The 14384-nt window shown below is 42.4% G+C and overlaps 1 protein-coding gene across 1 annotated transcript; it reads left to right on the forward strand.

The window, feature by feature from the left end:
• The first annotated feature begins 8210 nt into the window (after positions 1 to 8210).
• On the forward strand, positions 8211 to 13618 carry LOC126204014 (piggyBac transposable element-derived protein 2-like). Its single transcript, XM_049938443.1, has 2 exons — positions 8211 to 8792; positions 13508 to 13618. Exons 1-2 carry the CDS (start codon positions 8211 to 8213, stop codon positions 13616 to 13618), a joined length of 693 nt encoding a protein of 230 aa, XP_049794400.1.
• The last annotated feature ends 766 nt before the right edge of the window (positions 13619 to 14384 follow it).

A 14384-nucleotide genomic window follows, 5' to 3' on the forward strand; every position in this document is an offset into this window, starting at 1 on the left:
GTGCACCCAGGACTAGGTTTTCAGGCGTTTCCTAGCTCCCCTCGGACCGAATGGCAGGGTGCGGTTGGCACGGCCTCGCCTGTTGTTAGGCTCCCCACCCCATCGCATACGTCAACATGGGGTCCTCCCCACGGCGGGCGGAAGCCTTATCACACGACCGTTCGCCGATTTGCGGGGGAGGAATGTGGTGTCACCGCCAGACAGCACACTTGCTAGGTGGTAGCTTAAATCGGCCGCGGTCCATTAGTACATGTCGGACCCGTGTGTCGCCACTGTCAGGATCGCAGACCGAGCGCCACCACAAGGCAGGTCTCGAGAGACGTACTAGCACTCGCCCCAGTTGTACGACGACATTGCTAGCGACTACACTGACGAAGCCTTTCTCTCATTTGCCGAGAGACAGTTAGAATAGCCTTCAGCTAAGTTAATGGCTACGACCTAGCAAGGCGCCATTAGTTACTTCATGAATCTAAAGAGTCTCACTTGTATCATAAATAATGCTGTATACCAAAGGACGATATAAAAGTTAAGTGTTCTAGTAGCTACGTTCTTTTCTTTATCACATTCATCACGTATCCTGTTCCAGACTTCGCGCCAGTCGGCGTGTGTGTACGTGTGCCCTTTCGGCTACCCATCTCTGTGGACTGGCTGCCTTGTCAGTCCACTACATATACTATATGACAAATATGCTCCAATAAAGACCAGAAAATTAAAAACGCAACCTGCACCTTGGCTGACTGATGAACCAAAAAAGCTCATCAATCTCAGAGGCGCTGCACATCGAGCATACAAGATACACCCTACACCTGAAAATCATACTGTATACAAGCAGAAACGAAACGTAGTCAGTCAAGCGGTGAGAAACGCTAAGCTCAGGCATGCCCTTACATTAACTGACAATAGATGTAGACCAGCTATCCTGTGGAAAAATCTCCGCAGTCTCGGTTCAGGCAAAATAAAAGTTGCAGAAAATCCCATGGTCCCAGCTAAAGAACCAAACCGATTCTTCACATGACCTACAACCACAATTGAACCGCAAAAAAACAGAGAATCATTGATTACTTCATGGGGATGAACGACTGTAACAAAGAAAAATTCTATCTACAACACGTCACTTGCAATACTGCCAAGAAAGCCATCATTCGGACTAGATCAGCATCTACTGGACATAATGGCATCACTATCCTGATGGTAAAACTTATTATTGATACACTACTGCTCTCTATAACAGACATTTTCAACGATTCCTTAATCACAAGGGTTTTCCCTGAGGCCTGGAAACTGCGACAAATTAAGCCACTGCCTAAAAAGGACATCGCCACAGCACCCTCTGACTACCGCCCCATCTGCCTTCTTCCTGCACTATCAAAGGCCTTAGAATATATAGTTCATGACCAGCTCGCCAACTACGTAACTACTAACAACCTACTAGACGAATACCAATCAGGTTTCCGTGAACATCGATGCACAACAACCGCGCTGATAAAGGTGACAGATGACCTGAAACTTGCCATGGACAGACAAGAAGCGACTATCATTTGCTTCTTAGATTTCAGCATTGCATTTGATACTGTCGACTTCGACACATTACTAGCCAAACTTAGCGGTCTAAATTTCTCACCAAGTGCAGTGCAATGGTTTCGCTCAGACATGACGTTTCGTCAGCAACGCGTCCTGTCTGGGAATATAAAATCACAATGGTGGCAGGTAGTGTCAGGCATTCCCCAAGGCTCAGTTTTAGGTCCTATACTCTTCTCTCTATATGTCAGTGATGTGTCATCGGTTCTGACCTATTGCAGATATCATATGTATGCTGATGACCTTCAGTTGTATCTAAGTGCGAAACCAAGCAATCTCAAGAAAGCTATTGAAAATTTCAATACTGACCTCGATGCACTGTCAAAATGGGCACAGGACATAGGTCTAAAACTAAACCCATCTAACACCCAAGCGGTACTTGTTGGTCACTCTAAGCTCATTAGCCCAAAACATCGGGAATCCGTACCACCTCTTATCCTAAATGGAACAAATATAAACTTCTCTCCCTCAGCAAAGAGTTTGGGAGTAATAGTAGATGAAAATCTATATTGGACAGAGCACGTAACTGCAGTGTGCAAAAAAGCATCAGCATCCCTTCATGTCCTACAAAAATATAAAAAACTCTTCCCTTTCGATCTGAAAAAGAAATTAGTACAAACACTTATACTCCCAATCATTGACTACAGCGATATTATCCTACAAGGCCTCTCTCAGGAAAACTCGCGACGTCTAGAACTGGTCATGAATGCCTGCGACCGATATATCTGTGACGTTCGACTTTTTGATCACATTTCACCAGCATATGCAAAACTGTCCTGGCTGAGTGCAGACAAACGCAGAGATTTCCATACACTCTGTCTCATCTACTGCCTTATAAATGTACACTGTCCCTCATATCTCTCCTCGTCCCTAACGCTCTTGTCGGAACAACATGACAGAAACACACGTTCCCATTATAATAAAATCCTCTCTGTACCACTGCATCGCCCAGTCACCTTCTCCAAGTCCTTTATAGTAGCGGGAACCCGACTCTGGAATAACCTCCCTCGTTATGTTAGAGAACTTAAAAACATGTCCGGCTTCAGAAAACAGTTAATGACGTATCTACTTAAGCAACAGTAATTCCTTCCTCTGTACATGAATGCACTTCACCTCATTACTTCCTTCTTTCCACCTCCTTAAATCTCCCTTCCCCAAAACTCGCTATACTAGTAAACATCTACTTTACACACCAAGATATTAATGTACATCTGGACAAATCTTCATTACTACTGCCAATTTTTCTCGTGTTTGTCATTATTATTATTTTTTACTGTTATTATTATTGCTTTTATCATAATCTGTATGTATAGCACCTGCTGTAAAAATACTGCCAGCATTTACTTTATTAGGTCTTAGTCATGTTTATCATTATTATTTGATTTTTTACTGTTATTATTATTGCTTTTATCATAATCTGTATGTATAGCACCTGTTGTAAAAATACTGCCGCATTTACTTTATTAGGTCTTAGGCACTACTCTTTATTCATATTGTCACTAGAGTAATCTAATTTTCTCATTTAAACTATTGTCATGATGTAACTCTGATGTGTGAAATGTTGCATGTGTGTAACACTGGTCCGATGTAAGAGAGGGCCTGATGGCCCTAATCTGATCAGGTTGAATAAATTAAGAAATAAATAAATAAATATAATACATTTACATCATTAAACATTTAGATCCTCTGTTCCCAACTTCATAGCCTCATTACTCGATTCTTCAGTATTTCAAAATTATTTTAAATCGAGGTTTAACATTTGCAGACGCGCCGGGCGCGTTATGTTGAAGATCATTACTGGTAAGTAGGCGAATCTTGAAAAATATAGTCAGAACACCTTGTACTAATCTATATAACGAGAAACACTCCGGGCAGTCATTGCTTTTCGTTTAAAAGATGCAAATGCGGCAATTACGGTTACAACAACGCTTATGATCTGCTTTCAATACCATCAGAACTTCCATCTTTGTCAGAAGACGTTCGGCTGCTGATGTACTGAATGTAATCACAATCTTCGTCAAAAACTTTCGAATTGTTATTGACGAGATTCTGAGCGAATTGAGCTGTCGCGGACTCTGTTGTTCATTCATACCGATTCAAATGGCTCTGAGCACTATGGGACTCAACTGCTGTGGTCATAAGTCCCCTAGAACTTAGAACTACTTAAACCTAACTAACCTAAGGACAGCACACAACACCCAGCCATCACGAGGCAGAGAAAATCCCTGACCCCGCCGGGAATCGAACCCGGGAACCCGGGCGTGGGAAGCGAGAACGCTACCGAACGACCACGAGATGCGGGCTCATTCACATCGGGTTTGCGCTCGGGGTGTAACGCAAGACGATTCTTACAGTAGCCTAGATAGGACATTATCACGATCGCATCAGTTAAAAAATTTTATGCGTGTCGTAGTGCAGTTTGATCCATTTAGTGCCGTCATAACGGCACAAAGTGTCTATCGGTTGCTGAATTAATGCGCAGTGACACGTGAGATCTACGAGGCGTGTTTTTTAAGTAAATTAAAAAAAAGACGTTCTAAGATATCTCAATAATTTTATTTTTACATGTAAGCCTGTACCTTAATCTACTTTTCTACATAATTTCCGTCAATATTGAGGCACTTGTCATGAAGTTGTACTAGTCTTTGAATACCACCCTCCCAGAAGTCTGCCGCCTGACTTGTTAACCACTGCATCACCACTGTTTTGACTTCGTCGTCGTCTTGAAGACGCTGACCGCCCAGGTGTTTCTTCAAGTGCACGAACAAATGGTAGTCACTGGGCGCAAGATCGGGGCTGACAGGAGGATGATCTAGAGTTTCCCATCGAAAAGATGTGATGAGATCTTTGGTCTGATTCGCCACATTCGGACGGGCATTGTCTTGCAGCAAAACGATGCCCTTGCTCAACTTCCATGGACTGTTGCTTTGATTCTGGTGTGACGTAGGCCACCCATGTTTCATCGCCCGTAACAATTTGGCTTAAGAAATCATCATCGTCGTTGTCGTATCGCTCAAGGAAATTCAATGCACTGTCTAAACGTTTGGATTTGTGCACATTCGTCAACATTTTCGGTACCCAACGTGCGCACAGTTTTCGGTAATTCAAGTGCTCGGTCATTATGCCATATAAAACACTACGAGAAACATTAGGAAAGTCATCCCGTAAGGAGGAAATCCTAAAACGTCTGTTTTCTCTCACCTTATTGTTCACTTCCTGCTCCAAACTTTCATTAACGACCGAAGGAAGCCCACTCCGTTGTTCATCATGCACATTTGTGCGGCCATCTTTAAATGCTCTCACCCACTTCCTTACCGTTCCATCACTCATAATGTTTTCTCCGTAAACTGCACAGATATCACGATGAATATCGATCGCTTTTAGGCCTTTATCACTAAGAAACCTTATAACAGCCCGTACTTCACAGTCGGCGGGACTCACGATTATCGCAGGCATCTTAAACACTCAGTACACAACGTAAACAAAAAAATGGTTCAAATGGCTCTGAGCACTATGCGACTTAACTTCTGAGGTCATCAGTCGCCTAGAACTTAGAACTAATTAAACCTAACTAACCTAAGGACATCACACACGTCCATGCCCGAGGCAGGATTCGAACCTGCGACCGTAGCGGTCGCTCGGCTCCAGAATGTAGAGCCTAGAACCGCACGACCACGCCGGCCGGCCCAACGTAAACAAGGATGAATCAAACTGTAATGCCGTCAGTGCGTAGATTAAGGTACAGGCTTTCATGTAAAAATAAAATTATTGAGATATGTTAGCACGTCTTTTTTTTTAATTTCAATTTCAAAACGGTACTTAAAAAACACCCCTCGTACTTCACCTTTCTTGGAATGTGTTTGGAGCCCCCATGAATGTAAATCTTTAGATAGACAAATACATGACTTTCGTGCATTTAGTAGTTACCTTTTATTTCTTCAAGCTCGTTTTCGCGAAGATTTCATGTCTTTGGTTTCTCTTCAGGTTTTGAGGCTTTTTGGTTAGTTTGTTCAACCAGTAAAATGAAAGACAAACTTGGTGTAAAATGTTTGACCGTCTCCAAACGACAATATTAGATTCCATTGACATACAACGTAAAATTCAATGTGGCTGAGACCAGTGTTGCCACATAAAATCAGTGGCATACGAACACTTTGACAATAGCTCATATGTGTGTCTATGCCTGCGCTTTACACACAACGCTCGTTTTCAGCTGAGATACGTTTTTATGGCCATTGACTCGTGACATCAATGTCTGAGCGTCAAGCGAGATACATCTTGTAATGACGACGCGGTGTGGCGGTTATATGCGCAAGCATATCATGTTTATGATATAAGGACTGAAGAAGCAGGTAGCGCTAGACACGTAAACAAACAAAAGTTGTCATAACATAGCCAAAACTAAAAACTGAATGATAAGTAATCTTCTCACATATCAAACGATAGCATTTGTGATAAAGAACAGGCATCTGCAATCAGATTTGTTCTAGACAACTTGTATGAAAAAAATTGATGTTTTAAGTAATTCACGATAATTAAAATTCCATCTTGTGCCTTGTGTCTCAACCAGACGATTTTCAGCTTCTGCTATGATCGATATAGCCCAGTAGCTTCAAAAATCTGTTTCCAAAAGTTGTGTAAAACCAAATGTAGCGTTGCTCTCGCACAAAGCTTTGTGGTATTAACTCAAGGAAGGTATCCTCCGCAAAATCTATATGTGAAAACAAAGGAACGAAATAATTAAGAAAAATGAAGCGAAGGCCCAAGAAATATACTGACTTCGTCCCCTGTTGGATCACAAACCGTAATTGGACTTGCTGTCTAAAGGCATTTAGGCCGGCAAAGACGATAGAAACATGTTTTTTGCATCTAGGACAGAAAATAAAGCTATTTTACAATAGTAAAAATTCAAATATTCGTGTGGTTTATGAAAATAGCTCGTACCGGGGGGCAGACGACCGTATTTAATTGTAATTTCACAGTTAGTATGGGTTTTCCAGAACTCCATAGGCAGTTTTCTAGGTCTCCTTTACGTGTAAATTATGTAACATAAGTTTGAAGTTTACATATGAGCTATTAGTAAGTTCCCCTGCTTTCTTATTAGACGGAAACGAGTGTCGTATTTTTCTGCCCGCCTTTCTATTAGATTCCCGGCGGGGTCAGGGATTTTCTCTGCCTCGTGATGGCTGGGTGTCGTGTGCTGTCCTTCGGTTAGTTAGGTTTAAGTAGTTCTAAGTTCTAGGGGACTTATGACCACAGCAGTTGAGTCCCATAGTGCTCAGAGCCATTTGAACCTTTCTATTAGGCAGCCAATGGCCTTGTTGCAGTGGTAACACCGGTTTCCGTTAAATCACTGAAGTTAAGCGTTGTCGGACTTGGTTAACCCTTTCCAGCCCAGTGATGCCATATGGCATCATCATATTTAACTTTTTCCCAAGGCCAAACTATTTGTCCAAAGATTATAAACATGTGTGCAGGGCTTTCTAAAGTTCATTGTTCTTAGGTTGGCTACCGTGAATTCGCTAAAACAGAGAGCACCAGGTTGAAATGCCTTGACAAAAGTATCGTTGCATGGTGTCTACGGTACAGTGCACCCAGCTGGACTTTCAAAATGTTATATCAAGGTAAAGGAAGCAAACTAATATAAAAGTTGCACTAATAAATTATTGTTGAAAGTGTAAATTAACTAGCAAACACTTTGAAAATAATGCTAGTTATGGTAATTTTCTGCTTGGAAGTCACAAACATGTGTGATTCCATTTGGCATCATTGGGCATTTGTTATGTTACCAAATGTAGTACATGCAATAACTTCGACTAAAGTTTACCGTGATCTGTAACTCTAATATTTTCAAGTTTCTTTTGAAGCTTTATTATACTAACTAATACTAATATGTTAAAATTTTTATTGATATAATTTACCAGTTTTTTTGCTGCTTTAGTAAAACATTCCTGGTTTGTTTACCAGACGATTCGCAATCATAAATCATTATCAGAAGAAGAAATATTGCTGCTTCTCGAAGGCGATTTATCTGATTTGGATCTTGATACGTCTGATGTGGAGGAAGAGATTGAAAATGCTCGGCAGCAGGACCCTACTACATTGGATATACAGTTTCTTCAAGGATGGACCATGATATGGTTGAAATTCTGGAGCCTCAAGCCAATGATGAAGATCATGTTCCCTTAGCTTCAAGATTACTTGCTGAGGCAAGCCTTGCACCAAGTGATTCAGCTCAGAAAATTCAGTGTGATACACACCGGGATCTTCGGTGGAGAATGAAGGACATTGAAGAAGTGGACACATCACGTAATGCAGTTTTTTCTGACCCTCCAGGGGATGAACTGACACCTTTTCAGTATTTCAGAACAATGTGTAGTGATGACATTATCCAGAACCTAGTCGAGCAATCTAATCCATACTGGACACAGAAAACAGGTGCATCCTTAGATACAAATGTTCGTGAAACAGAAAAGTAGATAGGGATAAACATCCTAGCAGGCGTTGTGAAAATGCCTAGTTACAGAATGTACTGTGCAGAGGCTACAAGATTTTCTCCAATAGCGGACTCAATGCCTAGAAATAGGTTTGATAAGCTAAGAAATTATTTACATGTGAATGACAACACTAAAATGAAACGAAGAGAGATCCCTTATTATGACAAGCTGTTCAAGGTGAGACCATTTGTTGACAAAATGAAACAAGGTTTTTCAATTATTGAACCTGAGGAATATCATTCAGTTTATGAATTAATCATTTCTTTCAAAGGTCATTCATCCCTGAAACAGTATGTAAAAACCAAACCACACAAGTGGGGTATAAAAGTTTTTGCCCGTGCTGGTTCTAGTGGAATCGAGTACGATTTTGAAATATATCAAGGGAAAGGAACTGTACATAAGGATACTGGTCTTGGTATAAGTGGTGATATTGTGATAAGGTTTGTGGAAGGTCTGCCAAAATATAAAAATTTTAAAGTGTTTACAGACAACTGGTTCACCTCTTACAATCTTATTTCTGCCCTGAAAAACTATGGCATTTTGGCTGTTGGAACTGTTAGACCCACAAGACTTCAAGGCTGCAATATAAAAGCAGACGGTGAGCTGAAAAAGCAGGGACGAGGATCATACGATTATCGAACTGAAACAGAAAGGAACATCATAGCGCTGAAGTGGTATGATAACAAGTCTGTCGTTCTTGTATCATCATACGAAGGAGTAAGTCCAGTAGAACCAGTGAAACGTTGGTCAGTGGGAGAACGAAAATATATTGATGTTCCAAGGCCAAACATTGTTAAAGAATATAACCGTTCGATAGGAGGAGTTGATCTGCACGACATGCTGGTTGCTTTGTGTAGGAGTAATGTAGGTGTGAAAAGATTTTATCTAAGGATCGTATTCCACCTCCTTGACATGTGTGTTGTGAATGCGTGGCCCCTATACCGCCGACATTGCAGACAAAGAGGAATTACCAAACACATGTCTCTGTTGATTTTTCGGTCTGATGTAGCTCATGGACTACTAAAAGCAGGAGACATTTTGGTAAGAAGACGAGGACGGCCATCAGATGACAGTCCATCGCCTACAGTTGTGAAGAAACGAGCCCCATTGGTTCCCATCCCATTTGATGATGTAAGGTATGACAACATTGGACACTGGCCACAGCATGTAGAAAACAGAGATGTAAATTGTGCATTACAGCATATTCTCGAACGAAATGCATCAAATGTAATAAACCTCTTTACTTCACCAAAGACAGGAACTGTTTCTTAAATTTTCATGTAAAGTAACAATCATGCTGTAAAAAAACATAAAATTGTAATGAAATGCAAGTTGCATTATTGTATGTACAAAATTTTCTTTAATAAACTGCATCAAATTGTGTAATTACAATATTCATTAGAGTTCCATTACCAAGCACTGTGAAATCCCAACCACCTGACTGAAGGAAACAAATCCTGCCCAATAATGCCATATGGAGTCATCCCAAATTTCCCTCCAAAAACAAAAAAATAACAAAATTTTTTATAAATATATATTATTACAATCATTATGTAGGGAAATATGCGAAAAAACATTTTATCATACAAGTAAATAAAAGTTGGGCTGGAAACAGTTGGATGAATGGCCGTCCGGGTCCGCCGAGAGACGTTGGATAACGGAGTGTACTCAGGAACTACTTGATTGAGAAGTCGCGACAAATTCCCCGGGAGGAACCCGGATACTGTGCGAACAAGTACAGCCACGGCGGGACTAGGCGGCCCAGCAAGATAAGTCAACAGCCCCACTGCCCTGCACGGAGAACGCCGACCGCCAACTCTCACACCAAGAAAACAGTGCTCGGGCAGTGCTGAACCAATTGCTCTCCAGGAAGTCACTACTTTCCACCGGACGCACCATCAACCATACCCACCCACTTCCAACTACTGCATTGCGTTTTGCACAGTCCACTTTGTAATATTTCTGGCTTAGTCACCCATCATATTAGGCTCCAAGAAGCTGTTTCCAGAGCAGTGCAGATGCAAGAAGAATAAAGATTACGAAATGTGGTGTGAGGTACCTGTGACATATGTTAGATTCGATACCATTCCCGTGAGAAAGACCGCCTGCATAATGCTACTGCTCTGTGATTGGCTGCTGTGTTCGGAGCAAGGGCGCCAAAACGCTAAAGTATAGTTATTATTATTAGTTAAACTACTCATTGGAATGACTTCACTTTTTAATATAAATTTCTCTTAACAGCTGATTATCAATTAGTCATTTTAGAATTATTAAAAACAATTTAAATCAAAAACAAAAGACTGACGAAAGTGCAGACGAAGCACTTCGGAAGCGTTCGGGTCACGCCTTTTCTGGTATGGCGCGCGAAGTGTTTCGGGCTGTTCGTCACTCTGGATTAGGCAGTCGAGATGTACAGTCATGTTGTCTGTGGCAGGATGTGTTTGCCAGTATTCAGTATTGAAAGATTCACTCCGGTAGTCATGAGGCAAAGACACGTGCCACAAATAGTGTAAAATGGTTCAAATGGCTCTGAGCACTATGCGACTTAACTTCTGAGGTCATCAGTCGCCTAGAATTTAGAACTAATTAAACCTAACTAACCTAAGGACATCACACACATCCATGCCCGAGGCAGGATTCGAACCTGCGACCGTAACGGTCGCTCGGCTCCAGACTGTACCGCCTAGAACCGCACGGCCACTCCGGCCGGCAATAGTGTAAAGATAGATTTTCGTAAACATTGTGTTTGATCATGTACTTTGCTGTATCAGAAGGTGTTGTATTACAATCATGTAGTCCTCTCGTGTGACTATATTAAAATATGCAAGTGGCATCCCAAAGAAGTGATACATTATTTCAGAACAGAACCTCGCTAAAAGTCAATTTCAGCCTTAAGATACAGAACCTACGACCTACCTGCTGTTTTCCGCGCTGTGGACATCAACTTGAAGACAGCAGGTTAGTGAACTATAAGTTCGTATTCCACACAGTGCAGTGGAAACAACTAGGCGCCTCACGTGTACTGGATGCACAGAACAAATGTGCTCAGGGACGCGTCATCTGCAGTAATGCAGAGGAGGTAAATGAGGATGATCTTTATTAACACCAACAATCGATTCATTCTTCCTTTCTTGCCGTAACTTCCTCTCTTCCACCAGAGAGAAAAACCAAAGACCATCCAACCGGAAAAGACAGTGCTCAACCCTCCGAGATTGGAACTCGGCGGACATGTATCACTGTGTAAGAACAGTGACCATAATCGTAGAAGTGTGTCACGTCTTCACAGTGGCAGTCAGTTTCAAAGCCATAGGAATTGCTTCTGTCAGTGAATGTACATCCATCTCAACCCTTTACCGAACGAATATGGAGAAGAAACTGTCTGCAGCGAACGTTAAGGGGTCGAACATCTTGTGAAACGCCATTGCCAACCGCGGCACGTCACGCTGCGCTGCTTTAGTGGGCCAAACGACGCAGAAAATTCGCAGCAGCTGAATGGAGGCCTGTAGTGTAGTTGCACGAGTCGTTATTTTGCCCCTTTTTTAAACGACGTGACGCGTCGAGTGCAGCAACGTTCCAATAAGGCGCTTCATTCTCAGTGTGGGTCTCCTGCAGTTCAGGCCGCATGTAATTCTGTGACGTTTTGGGGCTGTCTGTCGTACCATGACTTAATCTCACTCATTTCAGTCACCGAGAACACGAAGCAGGATGTTTATTTCAACGCTCTTGGCTACCTAGTGTTGACCTTTCTTCCATTTATTCATTATGAATTCGCAGTGGACACTCCCCATCTTTCAAAATAGCAGCTGCCCTCACAAGACTGCGAGCGTACGTTCCTGGTTTGACGAACACTCTTCATCGCATGGCAAATGTCTGTGATTATTCTGAACAGCAGGTGAAACTTATCAGTTAATGTCTCTGCAATTTTATGGCTCTAGGACTTCTGGCCACGAAGAGTGGCTTCAGCTGCATGTGAGACTTGCCAACTCTCTTCTTTGCCGAATTGGTGACATTACCAGTGGCAGAGGCGGAGTCACACGGTTGTGGCGTGATGAGTCCTGAGGGTGGTGAATAAACTCCTCCGTACTGGCTGTTAAAATACTTTTATTAAGCAGTCACGACTGGTTTCGCATCAGTGGAGATGCATCCTCAGATGATAAATTTCTTTATTTTTTTGAAATAGTCATGATGCAACAAAGCAAATGCTACGAGCCAATTCCCACCGGGAATTAGCTGGCAGAATTTATTCTGATGCGCCATGATTGTTTAAAAAAAAGTAAAGAAATGTATCACCTGAAGATGCATCTCTACTGATGCGAAACCGGTCGTGACTTGTAAATAGAAGTGTTTTGACAGCCAGAGCGGAGGAGTTTATTTACGGTGAACAACTTTGGCTGCGGTTACCGGGCCTCTAAAATAATAAGTCCTGAGGGTGTCTAATTTTTGTGCTTCCTTAGTGAAGAATTTTCTGCATGTAGTTTCATTGACGTTCAGCTGCACTTGTTTCTTGATGTTTCTCTACAAGAATCATCGAAGCTATTCACAGATGTAAGATATGTGCGATGTTCTGGCATATTCCTTATCAGGAAAAGTCTACAGAGAGAGAGATGCACCAGTACAGTGATAATCTTCATCTACATGGATACTATGCAAATCACATTTAAGTGCCTGGCAGAGGGTTCATCGAACCACCTTCACAATTCTCTACTATTCCAATCTCGTATAACGCGCGGAAAGAACGAACACCTATATCTTTCCGTAAGAGCTCTGATTTCCCTTATTTTAACGTGGTGATCGTTCCTCCCTATGTAGATCGGTGACAACAAAATATTTTCGTATTCGGAGGAGAAAGTTGGTGATTGTAATTTCGTGAGAAGATTCCGTCTTTCTTTTACTGATTTCCAGCCCAAATCCTGTATCGTTTCTATGACACTGTCTACCGTATTTCGCGATAATACAAATAATAGAGATAATACAAATAATAGATATACTGTTTGATACTGCTGCGTGCAGGGACATAATCAACTCACGGAGGAAATACGGACCTCACTGCTCCCACCACCGATCACAAAAATCTCTGTGTCGCTCTCTGTCGTTGGAGACATTCCAATACAGTGCCTGACATCCGGATATCTTCGGGCGCCGCCGGATACGTAATAATTCATTCGGAGTCTTCTTCGAAAACTACAATAAAGTATTGCGTTTTGATTATTGAACGGGAGCAGGACACAAAAGCGGCGTCTCTATATCGGAACGGAGTGGAATATTCACTTTTTTCCCCTTCTTTCGTTTTTTTTTATTTTGCTTTTTTTCTCGCTGCTGGCGTTGTCGCAGTGCTTCGACTCTCGGCCAACTTCCTCCCCCCCGCCCTCCAATTCTAAAGAGGAGTAATGTGTCCCGATATTTGCGACTCCCTTTCTGTAACTTATAAATAGAAATATCGCAAGTGGAAGTCCCTGAGGTTTATTGAAATATTGCTCCGGGCTGAGGTGTGGGGCGGCGGCGGCGGCGGCGGCTGCGACCAGCTCTTGGGGGAAATACCTTAATGTTCCGGCGCGGCCCAATAGCGCGGGAGGCGGGCGCCGGGAATTCCAATATCCAAATGTTTATTCATTGGCGGCGGCCGATAGCTGCGCGCATTGTCGGGGCGAGAGGGATATGACGGGTCTCCAGGTGCGGCAGCTGAGTCTGGAGTCTCTGATGAGCGCTCGCTGGAGCGATGGTGGTTCCAGGAGGGGGCGGAGGGGGAACGCCAGTAATATTTCTCACGTGAGTTTCCAGCATTCTCGCTGATGTGACACGAGGCGTGAGGGCAGCTACTGGCGAAGTTGATCACTGCCAAGCCCTTTCTGTTGGCAGTGCGTCCCGACAGCAAGTTCTCCCAATTGTTTTAAGCCAAAAGTTGCAGGTGTCTGTTTAGAGATCGGTCAATACTGTTTCATGCAACTGTTAATTAAGGTGTAAAACATAATTAAAATTCTGCTTCAGACGCAGAATTCCTACTTCATCGCCTAAGCCTTTCGCTGGTTAAATCAGCAATAGGTAGAAGACTTTTTTTACATAGTTGTGTTTAGAGGCAAGAACGGACGATTTCTTTCAACAGCATGTCAGATAACCATGAGGTTAGCTTGCGTCTTGCAAGGGAAAGAACATTACGTTCTTTGCATCACCTCATATTTAACACCCTCTAACAACCCTACCACAACAAAGGTCAAAATTTAATAATGATTGTGGTGTTGCTCAAGCTGCTAAATACTGCATTTTCGGGCAACAACAAAGTTATTATGTGGCAGGTGTCATTAGAGCACAGTT

Source organism: Schistocerca nitens, chromosome 9 (assembly GCF_023898315.1).
Source record: "Schistocerca nitens isolate TAMUIC-IGC-003100 chromosome 9, iqSchNite1.1, whole genome shotgun sequence".
In the NCBI taxonomy this organism is placed as follows: Eukaryota; Metazoa; Arthropoda; class Insecta; order Orthoptera; family Acrididae; genus Schistocerca; species Schistocerca nitens.